At 47.5% G+C, this 27,346-nt stretch overlaps 1 protein-coding gene across 9 annotated transcripts in view; it reads left to right on the top strand.

Annotated features, from left to right (window-relative positions):
- Positions 1–21,395, top strand: part of TUFT1 (tuftelin 1) — a 50,004-nt gene extending 28,609 nt beyond the window's left edge. For 5 of the 9 annotated variants that reach the window (XM_058715754.1, XM_058715752.1, XM_058715756.1 and 2 more), the window contains 8 exons: positions 74–148; positions 2,891–3,004; positions 6,482–6,610; positions 7,193–7,287; positions 9,019–9,124; positions 10,632–10,715; positions 11,769–11,869; positions 12,439–14,004. In XM_058715754.1, the coding sequence (XP_058571737.1) occupies positions 74–148; positions 2,891–3,004; positions 6,482–6,610; positions 7,193–7,287; positions 9,019–9,124; positions 10,632–10,715; positions 11,769–11,869; positions 12,439–12,505 (771 nt within the window). In that variant the 3' untranslated portion in view covers positions 12,506–14,004. Of the gene's footprint in view, positions 1–73; positions 149–2,890; positions 3,005–6,481; positions 6,611–7,192; positions 7,288–9,018; positions 9,125–10,631; positions 10,716–11,768; positions 11,870–12,438; positions 14,005–21,122 lie in introns of those variants that run through there. The other 4 variants (XM_058715755.1, XM_058715757.1, XM_058715750.1 and 1 more) reach the window with 2 other exon arrangements.
- The last annotated feature ends 5,951 nt before the right edge of the window (positions 21,396–27,346 follow it).

Genomic DNA, 27,346 nt, shown 5'->3' with positions numbered 1-27,346 from the left:
TCTTAGGAAATTAATGTTTCGAAGTTCGTTGTTTGGGCTGTGTTAACTACCGATTTTATTTTTCTTTGAACAGGTGGTGCTGGAAAAGCCAAATGGATTAAATCCAAGCCCCACAACACTGTATAGCAGCCCACCTGAGGTAAGTAAGGTAGGTAACGGGGAAAGCAGTGGTAAATATGTCTTTGCCAGGAGGCAGGGTATCGTCCTCCCTGATCTCTTTATTATCTTTATTATTGTTCTTTCTGTCTTACTAAATAGAAGAGTATCATTTGCTGTAAAAATTCAAACAATGGAGAAACATACAAACCCAAATCCTCCTTCTCCAATCTTTTTCCTTCAAAGGATCCACTGTGAATGGATTGAAGTAGGTGGATCCCTTTAGAGCAGTGCCCTTAGCCTTCACTACCGATTGAAATAGGTTTGGAAGCTTTTTAAAAATTTAATTAAGTTTATTTTGAGAGAGAGAGAGAGAGAATGAATGAGTGGAGGAGGGGCTGGGAGGGCGGGGACAGAGGATCCAGAGCTGGCCTCATGCTGACAGCAGAGAGCCCAATATAGGGCTCACTCCAACTCACAAACTGCAAGATCATGACCTCAGCCAAAGTTGGACCCTTAACCGACTGAGTCACCCACGTGCCCCAGCCTTGGGAGTTTTAAAGGAGACAAGCCTGGTGCCAGACCTAGAGACTGTAATTTAAAAAAAAAAAAATTTTTTTAACATTTATTTATTTTGAGACAGAGAGAGACAGAGCATGAACGGGGGAGGGGCAGAGAGAGAGGGAGACACAGAACCAGAAGCAGGCCTCAGGCTCTGAGCCATCAGCCCAGAGCCTGACGCGGGGCTCGAACTGACGGAGCGTGAGATCGTGACCTGAGCTGAAGTCGGACGCTTAACCGACTGAGCCACCCAGGCGCCCCTAGAGACTGTAATTTAATTGATCTGAGATGTGGGCTGGTCGGCAGGACTTTAAAAATCTCTTCAGGGGGTGCCTGTCTGGTCCAGTGGGTAAGGGCGTGTAACTTTTGATCTCGGAGTTGTGAGCTCGAGCCCCACATTGAGTATGGAGAGTACTTAAAAATTAAAGAAAAAAAAAAACCCTTCAAGTGATTCTAATATTTAGCCAAACCTGAGTACCAATGTTCCAGTGTATTTTTCTTTCTTGCTTTTTTAAAGATTTTATATTTTTAAAGTAATCTCTTAAAATCCAGGGTACATTATCATCTCTGATCTAGTAAAGGCCTCTCACTGGATTTACTGTTTGTTTTGTTTTTGCCTCTCCCCTCCCCAACTCTAATATATTCAGTGTATGATTTCAGTATGCCTATAAGTGTGTTTTCAATTTTCGTAATGAATTTGTGCTATATTTTATCTTTTCCCTTTTTAGCCAACACCATGTTCCTGGGGTCTATCCACATTGCTATGCTTAAATCTAGTGTGTTTCTAACTTCTACAAGTTCTAATAACTACCTTTTTTCTCTTCATACGACACTGAAAATTTTCCATGTCATTAAATAGTCTTTTAAGAACGCCATCTGAGGGGCGCCTGGGTGGCGCAGTCGGTTAAGCGTCCAACTTCAGCCAGGTCACGATCTCGTGGTCCGTGAGTTTGAGCCCCGCGTCAGGCTCTGGGCTGATGGCTCGGAGCCTGGAGCCTGTTTCCGATTCTGTGTCTCCCTCTCTCTCTGCCCCTACCCTGTTCATGCTCTGTCACTCTCTGTCCCAAAAATAAAAAAATAAAAAAAACAAAAAAACAAAAAAACAAAAAAAAACGTTGAAGAACGCCATCTGAAATAAACACGTAGTAGTTATGCTTCCAGGAGCCTTTGAAATCGTTCTCACCTGCCCAGCAGCTTAGGTACAGATAGAGGGGAGGTGACTGGGTAACTTCACGGCTAGGTTTTGGCATGTTGTGATGATCCTAACTACTCACTTTAGATGTGCAGTTTGGATTTTTTTCCCTTCTCCTGAATTACCATATTTGGCAAATGTGCTTTTGGCACCACGTTACAATAACACCTGGTACTGTTTGTTCAACTCTGTCTTCTCACAAGCTCTAAGCCCAGCGGATATTATCGTAGTTTTGAGGCAGCCTGTAAGGCGGGGCGTGGTCTGGACTCAGTGATAGCACAGCTACTGGGACCCTGGCACCGTCCTCCCAGCTGCGAGCTCCGAGCTCCGTGCTCTGGTTTAAAGGTGTTGCTGCTTCCCACTATGTGAGGCAGAGAGAGATTTTTCTGTCAGACTTGCTGGGAGCTGGTAACTGAAGTGTCTGGTGCCTGTGCGGCAGAGGTGGGGGCAAGACCCCACATGCCAGCTCAGCTCTAACCACCAACCCACAACTGGGTGTGTCTGGGGAGAGACTCACAGTAACTTCAATGAAGACACCTTTTTCCACATTGAATGAGATTCCTGGACTCGTTGGGTGCTTTTGCTCATTCATCAGTAACCCTGTAGCCAGATAACCCTGAGCCAGATGCAAAGACAAAAGATGTGCCTTTGGGAAGTGCCCCTCGTGATGGGTGTGGCACTGTCCCTGCCTTGGGATGCTGTAGTCTAAAGGGGAACGTGGTCCCTGTTCTCAGAGAGCTCTGGTCTCACGGAAACAGGGCACACATTTGAGGATACCCATTAATGAGTTGATACATGCATAAAAATTATTGAGTGTGTCCTAAAATCCTCAGATGACTTGAGGCTAGTTGAGTTCCTTGAAATATGAAGAGAGAGCATTTTTGTGTGATTAACTCATCGCTCCTGGGTGCCTAAGACTAGCTGTCCCCTTGAGTGATATGAGAGGGTGGTCTGAGCAGGAGGGCCCAAGTATGTGTTGTGGGGGACCTTCTCCTACACAAACACAGTGGCTTCACCTTCTCTTCCCTGTTCTGACTGTAGGCAGACACCTATATAAATGAAGATGTCAAGAGCCTGAGGAAGACCGTGCGGGACCTGCTTGTCAAGCTGCAGGAGGCCGAGCGGCAGCACCAGTCAGACCGTGTGGCTTTTGAGGTGAGATTTGGGATTGGGGGAGAAAGTGCCCCAAGGGTTGGGCTGCCAGATACAGATGCCAGTGACTTAGCATGGACTTCATGTCTTCTTGGCCAGGTGCCATCAATTGGAAAGGCTGGGCTTTGAGGCCTGGGCACTTTCCTGTCTGCTTTTCCCATTCCTGGACTCTTAGAGTTTTTGCTGTTCAAGGCTAGGCCATAGTTTGAAGATCAGCACTGGTTCTCTGGTGAAGTTGGGTGGTGGTGCTGGTTCGGGATAGCAGGAAGCTCAGTCGTTTCTCTGAATACCACAACAAGAATTACTGGGCTCTGGGCACCATGCAGGCAAGGACTTTGCTGTCAAGGTTACCCTGCATCCCCATGTCTGGCATAATGCCTGGCGTAAGGTGGTGGGCACTTCTTAAGTGTGGACTGGGTGAGTGGATGGAGCATTGTGGTTGTAGAAAGATCTGTGCCCATGGAGTCAGAGGACTTGAAGTCAAGTCTTGACTTTACTTTGAAGAACTTTGCAATCTTGAATGAGTATCACAGTTATTGTTACAAAAGTAATACTGAATTATTATGATGGAAGATTTAAAAAGTACCAAGGTCTGTAGAGAGTGAAAGTCCTCCACTACAGAAAGCGTGAGAAGGGGCACCTGGGTGGCTCAACCAATTAAGCATCCAACTCTTGATTTTGGCTCAGGTCACAGTCTTACAGTGGTGAGATCGAGCCCCGCATCTGGCTCTGTGCTGAGCATGGAGCCTGTGTAAGATTCTCTCTCCCTCTCTCTCTGCCCCTCTTCTGTGTGCGCTCTCTCTCTCTCTCTCTCCCCTCCCCCCCTCTCTCCCCGTCTCCCCCTCTCCCTCTCTCTTTGCCCCTCTGTTTGCCTCTGTTTGCCTCTCTGTTCTCTCTCTCTCTCTCTCTCTCTCTCTCTCTCTCCCTCTCTCTTTGCCCCTCTCCTGGGTGCGCTGTCTCTCTTTGCCCCTCTCCTGCATGTGCTGTCTCTCAAAAACAAATAATAATAATAAATAAAAAATAAATAAAAGTGTGTGAGGTCTTCCATACTTTATAGAAAATTCTTTGAGTATAAAATGAGGTACACTGGGCAAACACTAGGCTTCTATCTAAGATTAACCCTCTGTTATTATCTGCTATTGTTCATCCACATGTAAAGTATTTCTGTATCATAAATATGTATTGATAGGATTATGCCCTGCCCAGGTATGCCGGGAGCCGGTGGTAGGAGGAAGCCCAGCCTGAATACTTCTCTTTCATGGGACTAAGAGAATTTTTGAGAGAGATATTGAGGGGGAGGAAGAAAGCACAGGGAATGATCACTCGCCTTTAGAGATGATCAATTATTTGAGCCATTAATTTGACCTCTCTAAGTATCGGTTCCAACTTTTGTAAAAAGGGTCATGGAATATACTTCACAAGTGTGGTGTGTGGATTGAGTGAGGTAAGATATGTAAGTCTATTTATTGTTTTGAAGGGTTTTAGAAATATAAGATAACCTATATTTTTCTTAGTGATCCATTTAGTGAGTTTTCCTATCCTAAATACTTGGGACTTAGTGTAATACTGAGATTAGTTTGGTCTCAGAACACAGTGGCTGTGCAGTAAAGGAGTTTGCTGCATCGATTTCAGATTCCACAATTTGGGTAATTTGGCTGATGATGTATCAGTTTGGTGACCAGCTATTCGCTACAGGAGGAAGGGGATGTTGAGGCTGTAATGCTGACCAGACTGTGGATTTTGGAAAGAAATTTCTACATTGAGAGGCCTTGTGAAGTACTTGTTGGTCTTGGTCATACATGGAAGGGTCTATTAGCTCTGGGTTTCAAAGCTTGAATGAAGAAGTGTCTTGAGTAAAAGCCTGAGGCTAGAAGGTCCTGACAGCTGTAGCCCCCTGCCCACAGTTTCTTAGAAAGGGCTGCCCTTGGTCCATAGCACCTGCCTGGGTTGTTCCCACCACCGGGGTAGGTTGGCACCCCATCTTACGACTAAGAGGGTCCTTCAGGGAAGTGCTGACTGGAGCAACAGGGACAGATGTGGCAGAGGAGAGTGTGATCCTACAGCAGAGTGTGAGGGTCAGGGCCTGGCCCTCTATGCCCTGCTCTGAGTGCACATCAGCCTGGGTGCAGTGTTGTGTACAGATAGGAGAGGTTTTGTTTCCATGTTCTTGCCTGTAGGGCTGGCCTGTTCCAGGCTAATATGGGACATCTGGAGGATTTTCTCATCTTTGCTAGTAAACTCGACTCTCCAGTCTACTTTTCTGAACCAGGGATCAGCAGGGGGCAAGATTGCCACTTACTGTGAATACAACGTGCCCATAAGCGTGGGTTTTCTGCTCTACTAGCGGCTTGCTGTCAGGGTTTGCAGTGGGTTTGCTCTGGACAGGGCGGGTGTACAGCTTGGATGCGTCCACCACATGTCTCTTCCCCGATTCTGACTTTGGGAGGAGTTGGACAAACTGCCTACTTTAGTGTTCTGTTTCCCCAGGGCTGCCTCTTTGAGAGGTTATGGGGATTCTTTTTCACTAAGTGACTAGGGAGTCAGTGTGGGGTAGCTGGGAGGAATTGAAATGGATGATGAGGTCACTGTTCTAGCACTGGCTCCATCATTCCCTAGTTGTGTACCTCGGGGAGATCGGTTGGCTTTCAGTTGCAACAGGAGAGGGTTGGACAGATGGATATCAGTTCCATTCACAATGTCATTGAGCAGTGACTGTGTGCCAGGTGCTGTGCTGAGCTCTGGAAGTGGAATGGTGCTCCAGTTCCCTGCTAGTGGCCCACTGTGGGGTGCACACGAGTGACTGGGCCAAATCCACTCAGTGCTACAAGAAAGAAAGGCACACAGGGGAAGGACCCCTCGCCTGGGTGTGAAGGCTTCTGGAAGAAAGGGCGTCTAAGCTAAGACCTGTAGTTGGCATGTGGAGGATGGGAGGCGAGTTCTTCCTTTACTTTCCTTCTCAAATTCTGCCTCTGTCCCTCCCAAACTGGCTTATCATCTGTGCTAAAGAGCAGTTCTCTCTGGTGCTTACTAGTTGCCCTTCCAGGTGCCACATTGTCCTTTATATGCAGGCTGCAGGATTGCTTGATGGGAGGAAGAGTGGGGACACCGAAGGAAGGAAGTGTAAGATGTGCGCCCCCAGATTCTTTGTGTTTGCATTTGTAGGAAAGCCGTGGCACGGGGTTAAGCTTGGGTGGCACTGGAGGACTGGTGGGGGTGTCGAAGAAGTCCTCCATCCAGAAAGTGCTTATGGGTTCCAGGTGTGACTCTAAAGTAGTGCTCAATCAGTCCTGTGCCGGTGAGCCCTGGAAACAGAGATACCCTGCTAGTTTCCCAAGTCATCCTAGAATCTCGAATGGGAAAGAGAGAGTTGCCTCCCTTCTCCTCTCACTGTGCCCAGGGTCCCGGGGTCTCTCCTGAGGTGTTTTACCCATGTTTGCTTGTTGTCCTACGCCCCCTTCACCCATCCCTGTCCTGTCTTAGGTCACACTCAGCCAGTGCCAGAGAGAAGCAGAACAGAGTCGAGTGGCCCTTCAGAGAGCAGAGGACAGAGTGCAGCAGAAGGAGGCAGAGGCTGGAGAGCTCCAGAAGCGCTTGCTGGGCATGCAGGAGGTGACTGGGAGTCTCACCTTCAGGGCCTGACTCCCGTGCTGGGGAGTGGGGGCCCCGGGACTCGCTGAGATGGCTGCAGTCTCCTTTTCTGACCAGCTCCAGAAAAGCACACTTCACGGTTTCCTCAGCAAATACCCTCGAGAACCTTTTCGCCTTTAAGGAACAAGAGGTCTTCCTCTCAGCTCAGCTCAGCCCTCCCTAACAAGAGCTGAACCCGTTTCCATTTCATTCGGGTTCTTGTACAGCTGCCCTTTATGGGCTTTTGAAGACTGTTGTGAAGGAGCCGCTGGGCCTGGTTTCCCAGGGACCAGCAGCCAGAGCCAGCAGGTGGGCCTGATAACGCAAGGCCGGGCTCTCCGTCCGGGTAGCTGGGTGAGGCTGGGAAGTTTCTGTGTGCTGAGGGTGGGAAGGGTTATCCCTGACAGGGGAGGGCACCCCATCAAACCAGCTTGGCCTGCTGCTCTTTGGCAGCTGTCCAGGCCCGGCAGGGACTGAGCTCGAGCCCTCGGGCCCCTCTCACCCCAAACACAGAAATCACTTTCGCGTCCTCATCCTAGATTTTCTTCCCTTTGGCCCGTCCAGGAGCATCAGGCCTTACTGGTGAAGGTTAGGGAGGGGGAGATGGCCTTGGAGGAACTGCAGATCAAGAACACTGACTGCCAAACAGAACGAGAAAAGTAAGGGCCCTTGTTCACTGTGAAGCTGGGGTGCAGGGAGAGGAGGGCGGGCCATGCTGCCTACAGCTCCCATGGTGGCCAGACCTGGGGAGGAAGCTAGTGCTGATGTCAGATCTTCCAGCCGTGACTCACCATGTGGCTGCTCCGGATGGGGCCCCACCCAGGGAGATACTGTTTGGGAGGCTGCCATCTCTGGGGAGTTCATTTTCTGTGGAGTAGGAACTAAAGAAAATGCTTTCATGGTGTCAGAGCCAAGGTCAAGTAAGCTGGTAAAACACCTGCTGTTCGCCATGGCACGTTATTCCACCGCTTTTCACACGGGGTATAGATGTGGTGTTATGGCTCCACAGTTCCCTCCCCCCAGAATGGAGAACAACGGTAAATTATTTGAGGGTAAAATCAAGTAACTTCCTCACTCGTCATTTCATTGAGAGATACAATGAACAGCCTCGTGAAGAGGTGCTGAACGTCCTGTCACTTGAAGCTCAAACTGAGACCCACCTGTCAGCAGCAGCATGTAGGGGATCTCTGGGATCCTTTCCACTCCAAGTTAGAGGGTTTTACAAATTCCCTCTGATCACAGGGGATCAGAGGCCCCAGACTAGTGAAACCTACAGGGCAAAGTTTGGGTCATTCTGGACATTTAAGAATTTGGAAACTCTTTATGCTGCTGGCAATTAATAAATAAGATCTCAAATGATAAATCAAAGTTAACATCAGCATATGGGGTCTATTCTCCATGGTATAAGTTGGATCTTTTTAAGTTCAACAGCCATCACCTGGAAGGCCTTCCAAGGACTTCCATGTCTGTTAAGACATGATCCTTGCCTTCTTGGGCCCCTCAGTCAGCGGGGGACATAGTCTCTTCTAACCTGGAGGAATAACCTCTAGGTTTACTAGTCTGGGCATGGAAAATTGCAGACGTTTTATTGTAGCCTCCTTTGGGCTCGATTTCATAGAATTGTTTTAAATTACTCAGCACTCCGTCTTTCTCAGTGGTGCTCGTGGGTAGGCAATTGAGAGGAAGCAGCAGGAAAAACAAAAAAGACCCAGATAATCCAAAACAGAGGCTTGGGAAATGGCAACGATAGCTATGCATCATAAAGGCTGATTTTCTCAATAAAAAGAGCCTGAGAAATAGGGTACTGGAGAGCTGAGGGTGGCTCAGATTGTTTGAGGCGAAGGGAGGATGTGAGGGGGCTCGGATTGTATGGTACCCCACCCCCACACTCAGAGGCCTGAACTCCTAGACACCCTGCCTGGTCGCCTGGCCTCTGGGGATCTTGGGCCAGTTTAGAAGAGGCAGAGGAAACAGCAATGTCTGGGAATCAGGAGATTTAGGAACACACAGCTCCCACCTGAATCTTTCCAGGAATGAGGAGCTCCTCACACCTGAGGCAGTCCACTTTCCGGCAGCTTTCATGCTGAGCAAGTCCATCCTGTGTTGTCATAAGGACTGCTTCCCTGGACATCTACCTGTCGGTTCTAGTTGTGCCATCTGGAGCTTTCCTGTGTAACCTCCCCTTGCTGAGCTTCCTAGCTGATCTCTAGTGGCGCCTCTGCTGTGCCCTTCCAAGGTGTCCCTGCACCTCGTCCTCATGGCAGAGCACCAGGGAGTTGGGCAGAGGGAACCCAGTTCATGGAAGCCCCCAAGCCTGAGGTTGTCCCTGTGCCTGGGTAGAGAGAAAGCATCTTTTCCCTCTGCCTCAGCTTCCTGGTCTTGATCCCCAGGGCGGCTAACCTGGAAAAGGAAGTGGCCGGCCTGCGGGAGAAGATCCACCACTTAGATGATATGCTCAAGAGCCAGCAGCGGAAAGTCCGGCAGATGATAGAGCAGGTAAGCAGGGTCTGGTCTTCTGCGGCTTCAGCTGCCCCCTTGGGAGGTCACCACATGGAACTCAACCCCGGTTTCCTGTCACATCCACACTTTTGCTGTTCATTCTCCTGGGGAGCCTGGTTTATATTCCTACATGTCCCATAAAACATTTACGGCTACCAATTACGAGGTTTGAATGATTGGGATTTGCTTTTCTCCCATCTTTCCCCTTTGATTTTGGTCATTTGCCTTCTGCTTTCTAATGGGGAAAAAAGGAAGAGGCTTGTCACTCGTACACCTTGAAGAGTGCTGGTAAATGAATAATTAAGTCACAATATACTCACTTATCTGTGTGTGGATTATCAACCTTTGTACCTCATGGCAGATTTTCTGCCTTCCCCTACCTGAGCTTTAGGGTAGCACAGTCAGGATGTGCCATTTTGCGGGGCGCCTGGGTGGCTCATTCTGCTGAGCATCCGACTTCGGCTCAGGTCATGATCTCACAGCTCGTGCACTCGAGCTCCACGTCAGGCTCTGTGCTGACAGCTTGCAGCCTGCTTCAGATTCTGTGCCTCCCTCTCTCTGCCCCAACCTACTCACATTCTGTCTCTGTCACTCTCAAAAATAAATAAACATTAAAAAAAAATTATAATTAAAAAAAAAAAAAGATGTGCCATTTTGTGGAATTGTTTTGAGAACTTAAAACCCCCTAACTGGGAGGATGAATTTGCTGCATGTCTGCTCCATTAGGGCCAGGATTTTTCTGGTTAGTTCATTACTCCTTCCCAGTGTCTAGGACAGAGCCTGTCACACAGTAAGGCCTCGACAATTGTTTTTTTTTTAAGTAGGCTTCATGCCCAGCGCAGAGCCCAACACAGGGCTTGAACTCACGGCCCTGAGATCAAGACCTGAGCTAAAATCCAGAGTTAGAGGCTAAACCGACTGAGTCATCCAGGCGCCCCCAAATATTTCTTGAATGAATAAGTAATTTGTATTCCCCAACATCAAATGGAATGGGTTTTGAGCCATTTATGATTTGGGATCATCAGAGTGGTGTTCTCCTCACCACAACCCCCCCCCCCCCACACACACACACATACACACCTGGGATAATCAAGAGCTCAATATTGACTGAAATGAGGCTTTTATAGAAAAGCAAGTGGCGCCTAGGTGGCTCAGTTGGTTAAGTGTCCGACTTCAGCTCGGGTCATGGTCTTGCAGTTCACAAGTTCGAGCCCCACATTGGCTGTCTGCTGTCAGTGCCAAGCCTGCTTCAGATTCTCTGTTCCCCTCTTCCTCTGCCCCTCCCCTGCTTGTGCTCTCTCTCTCTCAAAAATAAAATAAACATTAAGAAAGAAAAAAAGAAAGAGGGAGAGAAAGAAAGAAAGCAAGCAAGCTAAGCAAGTCATGGGAGAGGTGCAAAAGACTGCCTTATGTCTCTGCTGGCTCCCCAGTAGCAGGGTGAAGTTCGATGAGTGTGTACTGAGTCATTTCAAAATGAGCCCCATGGTCCCCCACATCTTTGCAGCTCCAGAATTCAAAAGCTGTGGTCCAGTCAAAGGACAGCACCATCCAGGAGCTCAAGGAGAAAATCGCCTACCTGGAAGCAGAGGTGTGTGCCCTGAGCAGCCCTGGGAAGGGAGCAGGCTCTTGAAGACAGGACTGTACCTAGGGAGGGAGAGATTCTGGAGGGGTCTTCGTCCTGTCTGGCTGCCTGCTCGGAAGTGAGTACCTGGGATGGCCGTTGATGTTCAGTTCAGCCAAGTTAAGTGTTTTCTGAGAACCTTCAGGGAGTCACACCGGTAAGACCTGTCCCTACTCCAGAGGGGTGCGTCATCACGGTGTGAGCCCCGCGCCATGAGCTGAGCAAAGGAGCTGACAGTAGAGCTGGGCTGTGAAGCAGGGGGCTTTCCGTAGGAGGGGTCTTCTCCATGCCCAAAGTGATGGTCTTGATCCGCTCATAAGTTCTTAGTCTAATTTCCGCCTTTCCTCAGAACCCTTCCTGCCTGCAGACTACCTGAAGATTGCTTTTCAGGCTCTGTGTGAAGGTCCTTTGCAGTGGAGATACAAAAAAAAAAACGGGAGCCTGGGTTGTTTATCTCCAGAATTCGCACTCTAGATTTAGAGATAAAATATGTTAAAAAAAAAAAAAAAAAAAAAAAAAGACCTTATAGTATAAGGAGTATAGTCAGTGTTACTGTAATAACATTGTATGATGAGTATAATGTAGCAGGTAGAGTTGTGGAGTTACTGTGTTTTACACCTAAAACTAAGGTAGCCTTGTGTGTCAACTATACTTCAATAGTGAAAAAACAAAGACCCAAGAATATCTTATATAAATGCATGTCAACAAACGGTAAGTAAATATCTCAAGTGGCTACAAGAAATGATATACAGGAAATGTATAGGAAGGACAGCAGGGGACGATCAGTGTTTCACACAGTTCTTGAAGGAGGGAGGTAGGATCAAGAACAGCGGGATGAGGGCGATCCGGAGTGGTGAAAATGGGGGGTAAGGGGGGAGAGGGCACGCCGGTGGTGGCACACAGGGTCAGGGTGGCTGTCACAGTAGCACAAACAGGTGGGGAGAGCATAATGATCTAGTTAAATGTCACACGTGACAAGCCAGAAAATGGCCAACGCTGACTGCACAACTCGTATTACAGAATTTAGAGATGCATGACCGGATGGAACACCTGATAGAAAAACAGGTCAGTCATGGCAACTTCAGCACCCAGACCTGGGCCAAGACGGAGAGCCTGGGCAGGTGAGTGGGCATGCACGCAGTGGGGCCCAGGGAGGAAGTGAGGCAAGTGAGGACAGTGCTGAGGCCAGGGAGAGGCTTTTGTGAATCCATCTTAGGCTCTTGGTCTCTAATTTTACCTGTTCTCCACCAGAGCCATTCTCCACCCAGATCGGCGGAGAGCCTGATAGCACAACCCCAAGGAGGTCCATGAACAGCCTCTAGATGTGAATGGACCCCCTGAAATTGTTTGTAAAAGTCATGAGTGTATAATGAGTACATTACTTCTAGGGAGAGGGCTTCTGTTTCCAAGAGATTCACGAAAAGATCGCACACTTTGAAAAAAACCAGAACCACAGCTGTCCCCACCTCTCAGCTGTGTAACTGCTCCTTGTTTTCTTATCGCCCCGCCCCCAAGCAGTACTTCCGCTCTCCTCATCTTTTCTCAGACGGTGCTGACGGTCAGTGGTTCAAGGCATTAGAACCAAGAGATCAGCCAACACTGGAGTGTGGAACCCTAGAGGCGAATGTGGGGGGTGGCTGTGTGCAGGGCAGGCAACATGAAGCACTCAGCGTTTCCCACTTTCTTTCAGCGTGAGGATATCCAAGCCCCCCAGCCCTAATAAGCCCATGCCTCTTATCCGAGTGGTGGAAACATGAGCGGAAGGAGCCAGATGCCGCTGTTGCTGCTGCCTCTTGCCTGCGGAGAAGCCCACCACCCCTGTAGGCCGTTAGCCCCAACTTTGACTTCCTGACTGATCCCTGGCTGCACTCGAGGCTTGGGGTTCATGTGTCCCACTGTTTCTAAACTCCTGACCCCTGGATGCTGGGTGGACAGAGGACAAGCACCTCCTGGGGACACTGCAGCCTTTTGGAGGATGCTGTCCTGCCGGCAAGGGCCAGGGCAGTATCCTTATCCCTGTAGTATTATTTCTCTGTAGCAGAACCTCCCTTCTCTTGTAGACTGGAGTTCAGCTGCCAGTCAGGGGAGGTGACAAGATTTGCCTCAGCCCTACAAGCTGGAGGCACAGATGTCCACAGCGATTGGAGGGTGTCCTGGGGGAATGAAGTTCCCTCTGCAAACACGGATCCATTGTTAGCAACACATTGTTTGTTTTTCTACTTGTTCCACTGCTGACCCGGGCCTCCTACAGATAGACACGGGTGACCTGTCAAGGCCTGAGCAGAGTCAGTGAGCCTCAGCTTTGGCCAGCCTTGTCTTCCTGGGAGAAGGAAATGTACATTCCGGGAATAACTTTTAGTGTAAAGATTCTGTAGGGCCACAGATAGTTGCAAGTGACTTCTGTCTGCTGGGAAGGGTCCCAGCATGTCTTAGGGTTTTCCCCTAAGACGCAGTGCCAGGTAGACCTCAGTCTTCTTGACTCAGGAGCCTAAAAACTGTTTTCACTGGGTTACATCAATCTCAGCGAAGTTCTCATTGTATTTATTTTGCTAAGTTATTGGTGTTTTTCCTTTACATCTCACAATTGATTTAATACCAGAGTTTTACAGCCTTTTCTTGCGGTGTTTGGATTTGTTCCACGCTGGGGAAAAATGTGTTCCCGCTGGACGTGTTAATTTCAGAATAAATCTTTTCCTCTTTTTCTTCTACCTGCTTCTTTCCCTTCTTCCTGGAAACATGATCTGAACCTCAGAAAGGCAAGCAAATTTGCCCTGAGGCGTTGGAGTCTTAGTGTATGCCTTTTGGGAGAAAGGGTGATCGGAACTCTTTGGGGGAGGGATTAAATTCTTCCCCTAAACGCTCTGCACCCTCTGCTCCACAATTGGTCAGTTTTCCTGGCTCTGAATGACCCTGACCCTCACCAAATTTTAAGGCTCTTCCTGCAGCCTCAAGAAGGAGATAAGTATCAGGATGTGGTACTATAGGGCACAGAAACATTAAAGATAAACATGGATCAAGTCTTGTGGTTCTAGCTGGCTCAAAGCCAGAAGGCTGAACTTGTGTGTGTTTCTGTGTATCAGGACTGGGCTGGTGTACCAGCGCTGTCCAGGTGTTATGCGTTCACTTTTCCCATTTGTAAAACCAGGGGGGCTCAGATCAGATGGACTCCATGGGCCCTTCCAGTTCTGATGTTTTTTTTTCCTGTGGCATATTCTTTGTATGGCTAATTGAATAAAATATGTTAATGTGTCTCTTTGAGCTGCTGGTCTGTTCCCCGCCCCCCCCCCCCAGCACTTTTCTGGGAGGAAGAAAGAGGATGGTTTTAGTATCTGTGAAAGATGGGCACCCCGCTGTCACATCTGGAAGGTGTGGTGCAGACAATCCAAACACTGAAGGACTTTGTGGCATTCAGAGGAGTTAGAATGTCCCCCTTAAGCAGCTCCGTTTCATGGTCTGGGTCTTCATTATTGGAGGTGGCCCCTAACTTCGACCCTATCTGGGGTGGTGGCCTGGTGGGACCCCCTAAGCTTGGCCAGTGTGTTTCCTCCTTGACTGGAGAAGAAGTGGTTACAGCAGAGGCCCTGTCATTACTTAGAGATTCACCAACCAGCACTGGAGGAAATGGGAGCAACTCTAGATCCTTTGCAGAAATAGCAGGCACTCTGGAAATGCTGACTGCAGCTGTTCAAGGGTCTCGTTTCTGGCTTGCTCTGGGCTCTCTCTCATTCAATTAGTGCGATGATCTTTTTTTTTTTTTCCTTTATGCTAAGAATGCTGTTGAATGTACAACCCCCCCTTCCGCCCCGGGGCATAGCTAAATTTACATGAATCTTTTCTAGACCAAAAAAACTGGAAATACAGCCCCCTTTATCCCTGGCCACTTCCTTCTAGCTTTCCTTTCTCCTTCAATGGAAAGAATGGAAATTTTTTTTCTTCGGACTGTCCTTCCCCTTTCTGCTCATCAGCTAATTCACACTCCAGGTTTCAGAATGCGTTGGAAGCCTTCCATTCCAGACCTGGGTTTGTCTTCTGGCAGCCCAGGGCTCTCGTCTATCTTTGGCAGCCTTGCTTGGCATGGGTATAGCTAGCCTGTGCTTGTTCACAGAATATGAAGAGGGTAGAAGCAGGGTGGGGCTGCTTATGGCGCCAAGACTCGCAAGGCTGGAAGGCAGGAGTGAGTGTACTGCCATACAGGAAAGGGAGGCTCTCAACCCAGGCCTCGAAGGCTTGGTGGGATGAGCGGAGACTTGGGTTGGAGATAATGAAGTGGTCTGGAGACTAGAACCAGGGCAGAAACATGCCCCTGCTATGTATTTGCCACGGTCTAGTGGTATCATCTCTGAAAGGAGCAGGGGCTTGTTCCAAAGACTAAGGAGGGTCTATGGGAAGAAGAAGTAGTGGAGGGAAATGTCATTTCTATCTTGGCGACCTTTTCAGTGGAGAGCAGGGACTGGAGCCTGAAGAAGGGCGTGGTGAACAAGCTGCTCCTGATTTCTGCCTGTTATGTCACTTGTAAGGCAGCTCTGTGCTGCTTGAATGTTTTGTGGAGGGAAGATGGAGTCTGCCTGCCCGGGACCTTTGCCACGAAGGCCTGTTTCTTTGAGCTGGGTGCTAAGAGCCGCCTGAACACGCAGCCAGCGGCAGCCAGCTCCCTGCAGACCTGCCGCGTCGGCCCCAACGTGGGAAAGGAAGGTCGTAGGAGCACTCCTTGCCTCCCGAAAAGGGCCACTGTTCCTGCGTCTCTTCATGTGTCCCCTAATGCAAACAGAAAAGTCTGAGAGGGACATGGTATTTCAACCATGAGGTGCATGGCAACTCTTTAAATAGTTAGTTAGTTATAGTTTTATTGAAATTCCAGTTAACATACAATATAATAGTTTCAGCGTACAATACAGTGATTCAACACTTCCATACATCACCCGGTACTCATCAGAACAAGTGCCCTCCTTAATCCCCATCACGTATTTCCCCCATCCCCCTGCCCACGGCAACTTTAATAACTGAATTTCTTTTTTTTTTTTTTCATGAAGTTTATTTTTTAAGTTTACTTGGAGAAGGAGGGAGACAGAATCCTGAGCAGGCTCCATGATGTCAGAGCAGAGCCCAATGGGGGGCTCAAATTCACGAACCTTGAGACCACTGACCTGAGCTGAAATCAAGAGTTGGACACTTAACTGATGAGCCACCCACGCACCCCTAAAACTAAATTTCTAAAGCGCAAAGTTGATTGGCACATTTTCATCTCTATTTAATCTTTTAAATCTTTTGGGGCGCCTGGGTGGCTCGGTCGGTTGAGCATCTGACTTCAGCTCAGGTCATGATCTCGTAGTTCTTGAGTTCGAGCCACGTGTCGGGCTCTGTGCTGACAGACAGCTCAGAGCCTGGAGCCTGCTTCGGATTCTGTGTCTCCCTCTCTGTCTCCCCCTCCCCTGATTGCACTCCATCTCTCACTCTCTCTCTCAAGAATAAATAATAAACATTTAAAAATAATTGAATCTTTACGAAATGTTCTAAGATTTACCTTGGAAAGATGCTCTGCTATGATATGGCTTAAAGCAACTTAATTTGACTGAAGAGGGCAATGTCCCTTGGGGTTCCAAAACAGCTTTTCCTCTTCAGTGAACTCTTCAGTATGTATTGCTGTTTTGTATGGGGCCTCTACTAGTCCCCTGGGCTCCCTCATCCCTCAGAGCCACACGTGCCGGGGCTTGGGTCTGAGCTTGTTCAGGCTCTGACCCAACAGCAGATGTTAACCCAGAGCCCTTGGCCTCTTTTCCATGCTTTGATTTAGCATTTTGGCTTTATAAGGAGAAATTGTGTCCTAACTTCCCTGCCCCAGTTCTAAGCACCATGGCCTTGAAACTGAAAGTTGGAGACCTAAATATTCTCTAGACCCTCTTCCTCCAGGCTAAGGACAAAGGAGATGTTTTTTTACAGGTGAGTCATTTCTAGCTCCACGCGCTCTGCAGGTCGGTGGTGAGACCTTTTTTGAACTCTAAAATGTGTGTGGCCTTTCTACTGGAATCTGTCTTTTCCTGGAGCCTTCTGGGACATGGGACTGAGGCTAGATGGTGACAGGATAATTAATTTCCTGACAAGGGGTTGGTTGCCAAATCATAGACCACAGGATCTCAGCCAGCGGAGGGGTGAAAAACCAATGCTCATCACTTATCTACCCGTTCAGTGCTGCTTACATGCCTAGGCCTTTCCTTCCTGTCATTGGTATTCTGGGTGCTGTGTCTCTCTCTGTTTGTGTGAGTTGGCCTACGTAAAACATACTGTTGTGGGGGGACAAATTTGAAAAACACTGCTGTTTAGAAACAACTCAGTTTTCCATCTGTCTTTCTACTCTACTGCTCACACAGGACACGTCACTTCTGATGCTACTGGTCACCAAAAGTGTGAGATTTTCCCCACACCAAGCCACTGAGGACACCAGCTGGGTGTCCTACAATTTAACTCCCTTCTGACACCACCTACCTGGAGATAGCGTCAGATCCCTCAGGGTAAAAGCTCCGTCCACAAGCCTGTCCCCAACTTCAGATGCCAATCACAAGTAGCAGGCCCCCAGGCTCCCACTACTTCTGTCTGACTTGGATACAAATTGGAGGTTCCCACAACCCTTTCCTTGGCTTTGATTAATTTGCTAGAGTGGATCACAGAACTCGGAAACATTTAAGTTTACCAGTTGATTACAGGACATGATAAAGGATGCAGATGATGAAGAGATACCTAGGGTGAGGTCTGGGAAGGTCCTGACTGCAGAAGCGTCTGTCCCCATGGAACTGGGGTGCGTCACCCTCCGGGTGTACATGCGTTTGCCAGCCTGGGAGCTTGTGGGACCCCATGCTGGTGAGATTTCACGGAGGCTTTCCCACATAGGCACGATCAATTCTTAACTCCATTTCCAGGCTCTCGCCTTATCCAAGGGCCTGCCCAGAGTTGCCTCACTAGGACCAAAGATGTTCCTGATGCTCTCATCACTTAGGAATTCACAAAGGTTTCAGGAGCTCTGCATTAGGAACCAGGGCCCAAGACAAATTTTAGAACAAGAAATGTTCCGATGCTCTTATCACTTAGGACATTATAAGCGTTTTAGGAGCTCTGTGCCAGGAACTGTGAGTATGTGTGTGTGTGTATGTATATATGTATGTGTGTGTATATATACACATATATACACACACCTCGCAACTGGTATATAGGACAGACCTCTTTCCTTGGATATATTGTAATCCCAGGGTCAGGAGGACAGAAATAGACTCCCTTCCAAAATCTCTCCCCTATTCACTTTCTCTTTGTAAAGAGAGTCCCTCTCTTCAGTGATTCAGGCTAGAGACTTTAAAGCCATCTTGACCCTTCTTTCCATTTGTCTCTTGTGTCCAGTGGCCAACACGTCCTGATGTTTCCTCATGTGAAAAATCCCTCAGGCTTTCCCCTTCTGTGTCCACAACCTTGTCTCAGCCAGTCTTGAAGTCTGGATTGCTGCAGAAGCCAGTGCCTGCTGCTCCCCTACCTTATAGTCTAATCTACCCCAAGCCCATCCTCCTTACCACCATCATTGGAATCTTTCCCCAATACTAGTTTCATCCTACCAGCTGGGGTTATTCAGCAGGACCAAAAAAAAAAAAAAAAAAAAAAAAAAAAAAAAAAAAAAGGCTGATGGGAAACAGGACAGTCTCCAGAGATGAACATGTGTTCCATGGGAGGAGGGGCAGTTCTCCATCTGGCCCCAAAGGGCAGAGCTCAAATCTGTGGTTGGCTTTGGGGGGAGACAGCCAAGGAACAGAAAGAATGCATTGACAAGGAGAGAGTCGACTGGATTGTTAGGTCCAGTCGGCAAGTTTCCCCGCAGACACTGGTAATAGCCTGTTTGGAAAACACCCTGAAATACAATATACCTAGGAATCACCTTATTTGGAAATGTCAATGATCGACGTGAGGACAATGACCAAATTTTGTGGAGAAATACAGGAAAAGTCAATGAAGAAAAACCTCCCCAGATGGCAAAAGTAAAACTGTAAAGATGTCAATTCTTTCTTAATTTAATTTTGGGCTTTGTGTAATTACAGTGAAAATCCCAATAGAGTCCATTTAGAATCGGATATAATTATTTTAAAATTTATCTGGAAGAGTAAACAGGGGAGATAGTAAAGAAAACATTGAAGACAGTGCTTGATTGGGAGGAGGATTAGCCTTGGCAGACAGTAAATCATGATACAGCTTGTACATCAATTTAGCAGACTGGCTAGGTGAAAACAGACCCAATTTTATTTAGCATTTAAAAAGGACAATGTGGGGTGGGGGGGGGGAGCACCTGGGTGGCTCAGTCAGTTGAGCATCCTTGGCTCAGGTCATGATCTCACAGCTTGTGAGTTCAGGCCCCGCGTCGGGCTCTGTGCTGACAGCTCAGAGCCTGGATCCTGCTTTGGATCCTGTGTCTCCCTCTCTCTCTGCCCCTAACCCACTCGCATTTGTCTCTGTCTCTCTCAAAAATAAATAAACATTAAAAAATTTTTTTTAAAAAAAAGGACAATGGGGAGGGGTGCCTGGGTGTCTCAGTTGATTGAGCCTCCCCACTCTTGATTTTGGCTCAGGTCATAATCCCAGGGTCATGGGATTGAGCCCTGTGTTGGGCTCCACACTGACTGTGGAGCTTAAGATTCTCTCTCTCACTCTTGGGGCACCTGGGTGGCTTAGTCAGTTGAGCATCTGACTTCGGCTCAGGTCATGATGTCGTGGTTCGTGAGTTTGAGCCCCGGGTCGGGCTCTGTGCTGACAGCTCGGAGCCTGGAGCCTGCTTCAGATTCTGTGTCTCCCTCTCTCTCTGCCCCTCCCATGCTCACACTCTGTCTTTATCTCTCAAAGACAAATAAACATCTTTTAAAAAATGTAAGATTCTCTCTCTCTCTTTCTCTCCCTCTGCCACTCTCCCCTCTCCCCCCACCCCCCACCCCCAAAAAAAGGACTATGGGCAGAAAGGCATTTGAACGGCTGGTTAAAATTTGGGGTGGAAGGATTCTATCCTTAAACAGTACACCCAAATTAAATTCCAAGTGAATTAAAAATCATAAGTTGACTTCAGAAAAACTACAGCCATTTGCAACTACATGGATAGAACTGAAGGGTATTATGCTAAGCGAAATTAGAGAAAGACAAATATATGACTTCACTCATATGAAGACTTGAAAAGATGAAACAGATGAACATAAGGGAAGGGAAACAAAAAGGATATAAAAACAGGGAGGGGGACAAAACATAAGAGACTCATAAATATGGAGAACAAACAGGGTCACTGGAAGGGGTGTAGGAGGGGGTATGGGCTAAATGGGTAAGGGGCACTAAGGAATCTACTCCTGAAATCATTGTTGCACTATATGCTAATTTGGATGTAAATTAAAAAAAACAAAACTAGAAAAAAATTTAATATCAACTCTGAGAGATCAATTTAGAATTTTAGTACTAGAGGTCATGAAGGAATATGTCAGTTGTACCTCAAAAATTTAATTCACAAAAATGTAAAACTTAAAATGTTATTTATTTGTTGATGTTTATTTATTTTTGAGAGAGAGGCAGATTGCAAGCAGAGGGAGGGGCAGAGAGAAAGGAAGACACAGAATCTGAAGCAGGCTCCAGGCTCTGAGCTGTCAGCACAGAGCCCGAGGCAGAGCCCGAACCCACAAACCATGAGACCATGACCTGAGCCGAAGTTGGTCACTCAACCACCCAGGCCAAGCCACCCAGGCAACCCCCAAAAATTTTTATTTTTGAGAAAGAGAGAGAACGTGGGCAGGGGAGGGGAGGAGAGGGAGGGAGACAGAGTATCTGAAGCAGGCTCTGCACTGACAGCAAAGAGCCCGATGCAGGGCTTGAACTCACGAACCGTGAGATGGTGACCTGAGCTGAAGTTGGTTGCTTAACCGACTGAGCCACCCAGGCGCCCTTGTATGTATGTATTTTTAAATGCTTGTTTATTTATTTTGAGAGAGAGAGCAGGGGAGGGGGAGAGTGAGAGGGAGAGAGAGAGAATCTCAAGCAGGCTCTGCGCTGTCAGGCCTAGGACTTGAATTCACAATGACCTGAACTGAAATCAAGAGTTGGTTGTTTGAACCACCCAGATGCCCCCATATGTGTATTTATTAAGCTCCTACTGTGTGTAAGGCACGGAGACTTGGACCGGGGATTCGGGTTGGTGACAGCAGTGAGCTAGACCAGCATGGTGGATGGAATGACAATACGGGTTGCAAGTTCAACTGGCTTAAGCAATAAAGGATCAGTCCTTTCCGGCTCAGGTGACTAGAAGCTCAGGTGAGTGTTCATAGGGTACTTTGGGGTATCACTAAAGACGACTCATTCTATTTCTTCTCTCTGCACAAGAGTTGTGTTGCGGTGCTTCTTGTAACAGTGTTAAACGGGAAACGACACGTCCGACAGCACAGACACATTAAGGATGTGAGGACACAGCTACCCTGGAACATTATACATTCACTACAAATGGCCTTTACGAAGACGATGTCAAATCAGGGAACAGTGCTCAGAATGTTAAGTGACAAAAAGTAGGACACAAAATTATATGGACACTTCCTACAGCTTTGCAAAAGAAAAAAAATGTTTCTAAAAAGACTAGAAATAAATACTCTGAACCACTTACCATGCTAGTGCCGTGTGATTTGTTTTTGTTTGGTTTTTGTTACCTTGACCCTTCATTTTCCAAGTTTCCTATGTGTTTGTTCTTTTCTCTCCAGCAAGGCTGCTTCCCATACTGCCTTCTGCTCAGGCTGGGACCATTCCTGTCCTTGTACATCTGTTGGTGTTATTTCCGTCACCTAGAATGCCTTTCTCTTTTGACCTAGTAACCCATTTGATGTTGACTGATAATTGATACAATGATATTGTGCAGTTTATAGAAGATGTACATGAAAACACTTTTTTTTTAATGTTTATTTTTGAGACAATGCGAGAGACAGAGTGCAAGCAGTGGAGGAGCAGACAGAGAGAGACACAGAATCTGAAGCGGGCTCCAGGCTCTGAGCTGTCAGCCCAGAGCATGACACGGGGCTCGAACTCACAAACCTGATCATGACCTGAGCCGAAGTTGGACGCTTAACTGACTGAGCCACCCAGGCACCCTACATGAAAACACTTTGTAAAGTGCTTTATAGATGTCAGTTTTTACTGTTAGGAATTAAAAAGGAAGAAGAGGAGGAGGAAGAAAAAAAACCCTATTATTTGCACTGCACTGTGCCAGGTGCTAAGGGAGATAAGAACGGACAAATCCAGAACAGAACTGTGGCCTCCAGAAGCTTACAGTCTTGTCAGGTGGGTGGGGGGAAAACAACACGTGGATGCTCACCTGAGAGAGGTGAGTAGTGCTGTGAGAGAAGAGGTGGGGCAGTATGTGGGGTTAGAAGCAGGCCCAGGAGAAAGGGCGAGAAGAAAGCCTGAGTTGGAAATAATCAGCCTGTGTGGGGGTTAGTGAGTGCAGCTGAAAAGTCCTCCTGGAAAGTAGTGGGGAGGGGAGGCAGGGGGAAATAGGGTGGGTCTGGTGGACTCTAATCTTGACAGCAACAGTTCTCCAATGGAGTTGTTTTTTTTTTTTTTTTAACTAGCATGTAGGTTCTTGGGGGGCAGGGATCTTCTTGTGTGTCTGGTTCAACACCAAATCCCTAGTGCATAGAGGAGTGGTACCTGGCCCAGTAGATGCTCAAAAAATACTGGTTAAAGGGAAGTTGGAATGAAGGCTAATCCCAAAGAGGTGGATGATGCAGGTTGAAAAGGTAAAGGCTGGCGGCAAAGAGACAGGTTAGCTGACTGTTAGGGCACCTCCAGACATGAAGTAATGAGAAACTGACCTGGGGTAGTGGCCACGGAACCGAAAAGTAAGGGACTGGTATGAATCAGTTTGGAAAGAATGGTTATGTCTTGGTGACTGACCAACTGAACACAGGACATAGAAAGGAATCAAAGATAACATCAAGGAAAGTCGCTCGTGCTTCAAGCCTTCCAGGAGGGCTTCCCGGAATTCTCAAGCCTGGGCTGTGTGTTCCCTTTCTGAACTCAACACAAATAATCTGCATTACCCCATTTTGGGGCATAAACATTATAATCCAGACTTTGCAGGGTGCCTGGGTGGCTCAGTCAGTTGAGCGTCCGACTTCAGCTCAGGTCATGATCTCATGGCTCGTGAGTTTGAGCCCCGCATCCAGCTCTGTGCTGACAGCTCAGAGCCTGGAGCCTGCTTCAGATTCTGTGTCTCCCTCTCTGCCCATAACCCACTCGCATTCTGTCTTTGTCTCTCTCAAAAATAAATGAACATTAGAAACAAATTATAATCCAGGCTTGGGTTTGTTTCCCCAACTAGACTGCAGGCTTTTAAAGGTCAGAGGTATCTCCAGTCCCCACAATGCCTAGTCCTACCACTGCCACATAGTACATGCTCACGAAGTCCTCACTGCTTTAGAAGAAACCCGTATTCGCCTCTGTGCTGAAGAGGGCCCTTTACTTTTGTTTTGTTTTGTTAAATTGTTTTCATCTTCTGTCTTAGTTGTTTCCAGGGAGTAAGGAGGAGGCACATCCTGAATACTAATACTCATGTCCTCATGGAATAGTCCCCGTGGAAAAGTCAAGTACCAACTATTAGCACTGCCACCAACAATGAATAATTTCATTCATTCATTTGTTCTTATGTTGGGTTAGTCAGAGGCGACTAGTGTAGCATGGAGCCTACACTCAGCATGGGCTTTGGGTCTTGCTTATAATCTTAGATCTGTCACTTATTGGCCATGCTGGCTTGGAAAAGTTATTTAACCTCTCCTAGCTTTAGTTTACTCATCCATAAAATCAAGATGATAACGTCTACCTAATAACATCTGCTGAGTGCTTACAGTGTGCACTGCCATTTAAATCCCACTCTACAGATGAGGAAATGGATACACGGAGAGTAGGGATGCATAGATAGGAAGTGTAGAACCAGGAGGTGGTCATAGGCGATCTGATCCCATGGCTCTTGTGCTTAGTGTGGTGCTTTATAACCTCACAGGTGTGGCGGTGGTCAGCACAAGGCCATATGGAAGGATCACGTGTAATGTGTCTGGTACACAGCAGGTACTGAATATGCTAATTATTGTTAGCAAATATTTTTGAGCATCTAATATGTCAAAAGTATAGAGTTAAGCTTTGGGGATGAACTCTGATACAGTTGAACTCTGATAGAGTCTGATACAGACTCTGCCCTCAAGTTGCTCCCAGTACGTTAGTCCCACCAGATATTTTGGGCCAAGAGGCAAACAGACAATCATAAACTAGCACTGCTAAAAGAAACCACAGAAGGCATAGCACTTCCTCACTTTACAAGTAAGGAAGTCGAGGCCCAAAGGTGGGGGTGAGGGGGTGAGTGACTCAAGGTGGAAGCTTGGACAAGAATCTAGATCACCAGGGGGTGCCTGGGTGGCTCAGTCGGTTGGGCCTCCGCTCAGGTCATGATCTTGTGGTCCGTGGGTTTGAGCCCCACGTCGGGCTCTGTGCTGACAGCTCGGAACCTGGAGCCTGTTTCAGATTCTGGGTCTCCCTCTCTCTCTGCCCCTCCTCCACTCACTCTCACTCTCTCTCTCAAAAATAAACATTAAAAAAAAACCCCAAGAATCTAGATCTCCTACACCAGAATGCTGTGTTCTAGGTATAAGAAAGTGCTCCAAAAAGGAAGAGATGGTCCTTATCCAAGGCCTGTGTGCACTTACAAAGCAGCTTTCCTTGGGGAGTAGCAGATGGGGAGGGGGTTGCTGACAGGTGGAGAGAAGCCCACCAGATTTCTCTGCACATCTGGCTCCCCAAGTCTGCAACAATTCGGTATCATTGTGTCTAAAACTTCCTCTTCCCTCCTTGTCTTCCAGTGAGGATGGAGGTCCCATTCCAAGCTACTTTTCTCACTAGGATGTGTCCTTGGCTAAATGATGGAATCTCTCTCATTTTGGGGGTCCTTCTCTTAAAAAAGCATAAAAAATGGTGGCTGGACTAGGGTCCCTTCCAGCTCTAAAATGACATGGGTCTGGGGCGCTTGGATGGCTCAGTTGGTTGAGCATCTGACTCCAGCTCAGGTCATGGTCTCCCTGTTCATGGGTTCGAACCCCACGGCCACCTTTGCACTGACAGCCCAAAGCTTGCTTCAGAATCTCTGTCTCCTTCTCTCCCTGCCCCTCCCGCACTCAGCGTGGGCACACATGCTCTCTCAAAAATAAACATTAAAAAAATTTTTTTAAATGACCTGGGTCTTGTGGGGAATGCCTTCAGAGCATATTTACTCAGCTGGCTAACCTGAAAATTAGAGGATTTTTTGTTTGCCAAGTGGAGGTCCCGCCGCACCCTAGGTTGCAGCCACCAGAGGGCAGCAGCAGGGCCTTGAGCACCTGGGCAGGTGGCCACGTCGGCGGGGGGCTGGGGGGGGGGGCGGGCACAGGAAGAGAAGCAGGCTTTCTCCTCCAACCTCGCCTGGGGCCCTGAAGTTTTCCTGCTGTGAATGCCAAACTCACTTCTTTAGCAAAGGGCTGCCAGCCAGGTTGGGATGAGACGAGGCAGCGGCGTTGCAAATTAAGTCTAGCACCAAAAAGATAAAAGACCAAGCCTAAAAAAGAAATTGGATTCTAGGAAAGTAAATATTTTATGAAAAATTGAAAATGTATCGCTGTCCTCGTTTAAGTTGCCTACAGCTCACATCATCAGAGACAGAGCTTTGAGAAGAGCTGGGAGCATTTTACAGGCTGGTAGAAGTTTGGCAGGCTAAAAGGCGATTTTAAAAACTCATTTGTAAGGCTTGTGTGTTAGACCAGTAGTATTTCCTAGAGCTACTTGAGAAGTGTCCGTTTCTTTTGCTCATGTTTAGCAAGCCCTTACTCGGGAAAGAATTGGTTCTGGAAGTTTCTGAAAAGCCAACACTGTTTTGTTTTGTTTTGAGAGGGGAAAATAGCCCAAATTACCATGTGTCTATTGCATGAAAAGCACCAGACTGGGTGCCTTAAGGTGTGGAAAGGAGAGGAAGCCCAGTGAGGGTGGTGAGGTGTGCTGGGCACTGGCACCGGCTCATCCCCTCCAGAGTTCCAATCAGCAATAATCACACTCCAGATCATCACAAAAGCCCATAGGGTCCAGATAACGTGTCCAAGGGCCTTTCAATTACATAATAGACCTTGATTCCTTGAGAAGCCAGTTCCCATTAGATTATAGTCTTGCAAAAGTTCTAGAATACCAAGAACCAAGACTTAAGGATATGAACTTTATATAGAAAGATAATCTTGCTTACCTACTGGCAATAGAGCTGGTGCTTCAATTTCTTGTTGCCCCCACCCTCAGGGCCATGGAGGAGTAACGGTAGGGATTGAGCTGTCCCTGAAGGGAGCTGTGGAACACTTGCCTGGTTTCAGGAGCTAAATGAAGAGGACTGATGGCTAATGTTCAATGTTTGTGCTTTGGAGGGCACACAGCATTCACAGCTTGATGGAGGCCATTTGCCCAGAATTTATTTTAGTTATGGAAGATTACACATAGGGAGAAAATTGTCTGATCACGTCTCTGGGACATGAATTTAAGGGAATGGTGGGTGCTCTCTGTTGAAGAACTTCATACTTTATGTTTTTTGGAAAAGACTGAAGTAAGTAGGTTAAATATGAACAGAGACTCCGGGTTTCAAGTCTATGTAACAGAACTGCTCAGCTCCAGGGATTGGACATGGGGTTGGGGTTTGGTAGCTTCCAGTGGAAGATGTGGCCCTCCACGAATGGGTGTTGGGGTTGGATGCCCAGTTGCCGCTTCTCCGCACAGCTCCTCACAGCTTTGCCTCATTTGCAAACATCTGAGGGATTAGTAAATATTAGTAGATATGTGTTGTCAGTAAATAGACTTTGTGAGAGCTGCCAGCACCTGCTGGTGCTAAGTGCTCATGTGACTCACTGGCTCTGAGTCTTCCTCTCTGCCTCCTTGTCTCAAAGGCTCTTGGCGCAGATGTGGGGAGAGCCAGTTGTACTGAAAGAGGACTAGGAAGAAAGGTCCTGGTAACCTTCACCATGCTTGAAGAAGACAAGAAGAAGCCTCATGAAGAGGCCATGTATGGGAGTCAGGCCAAAAGCTGAAGTCCCAGCAGACAGTTAGCCTCTGTTGCCAGGACTAAAACATTCCTAGATGACCTCCGCCCTCAAATCACCCTAGCTTTCAAGGCTTCTCAGGGGAAACCCTAGGCACCACGGGACTGAGACCAGTCATCTCTATGTGTTTTATCTGCATTCCTGACCTGCAGGGTCTGTGAGCGTAATAAAATGATGGTTTCGTGCCACTAAGTTTTGGGATGATTTGTTATGCAGCTACGGTTAACAGGGATACCCAGTGTCATTCTTAGTTACGTGAACCAATCGATTCTCTTTGTGGCTTAAGCTGGTTTGAACTGAGTTTCTGTCCCTTGCAACTAAAGGAATCTTGAAGAAACCCTCTAGTCTGTACATATGATCAACTATTGCAAATCAGTTACTCAATTTACCAAAAAAGTAATTTTTCATGTGGTCTTCATGGAAAAAGTACAGGAAAAATAGTGAGGAGGAGAGTCAGAATGAGGGAAAGGG

Source organism: Neofelis nebulosa, chromosome 2 (assembly GCF_028018385.1).
Source record: "Neofelis nebulosa isolate mNeoNeb1 chromosome 2, mNeoNeb1.pri, whole genome shotgun sequence".
NCBI lineage: Eukaryota > Metazoa > Chordata > Mammalia > Carnivora > Felidae > Neofelis > Neofelis nebulosa.
The sequence above is the reverse complement of the archived record's forward strand: the minus strand, read 5'-3'. Positions and strand labels throughout refer to the sequence as shown.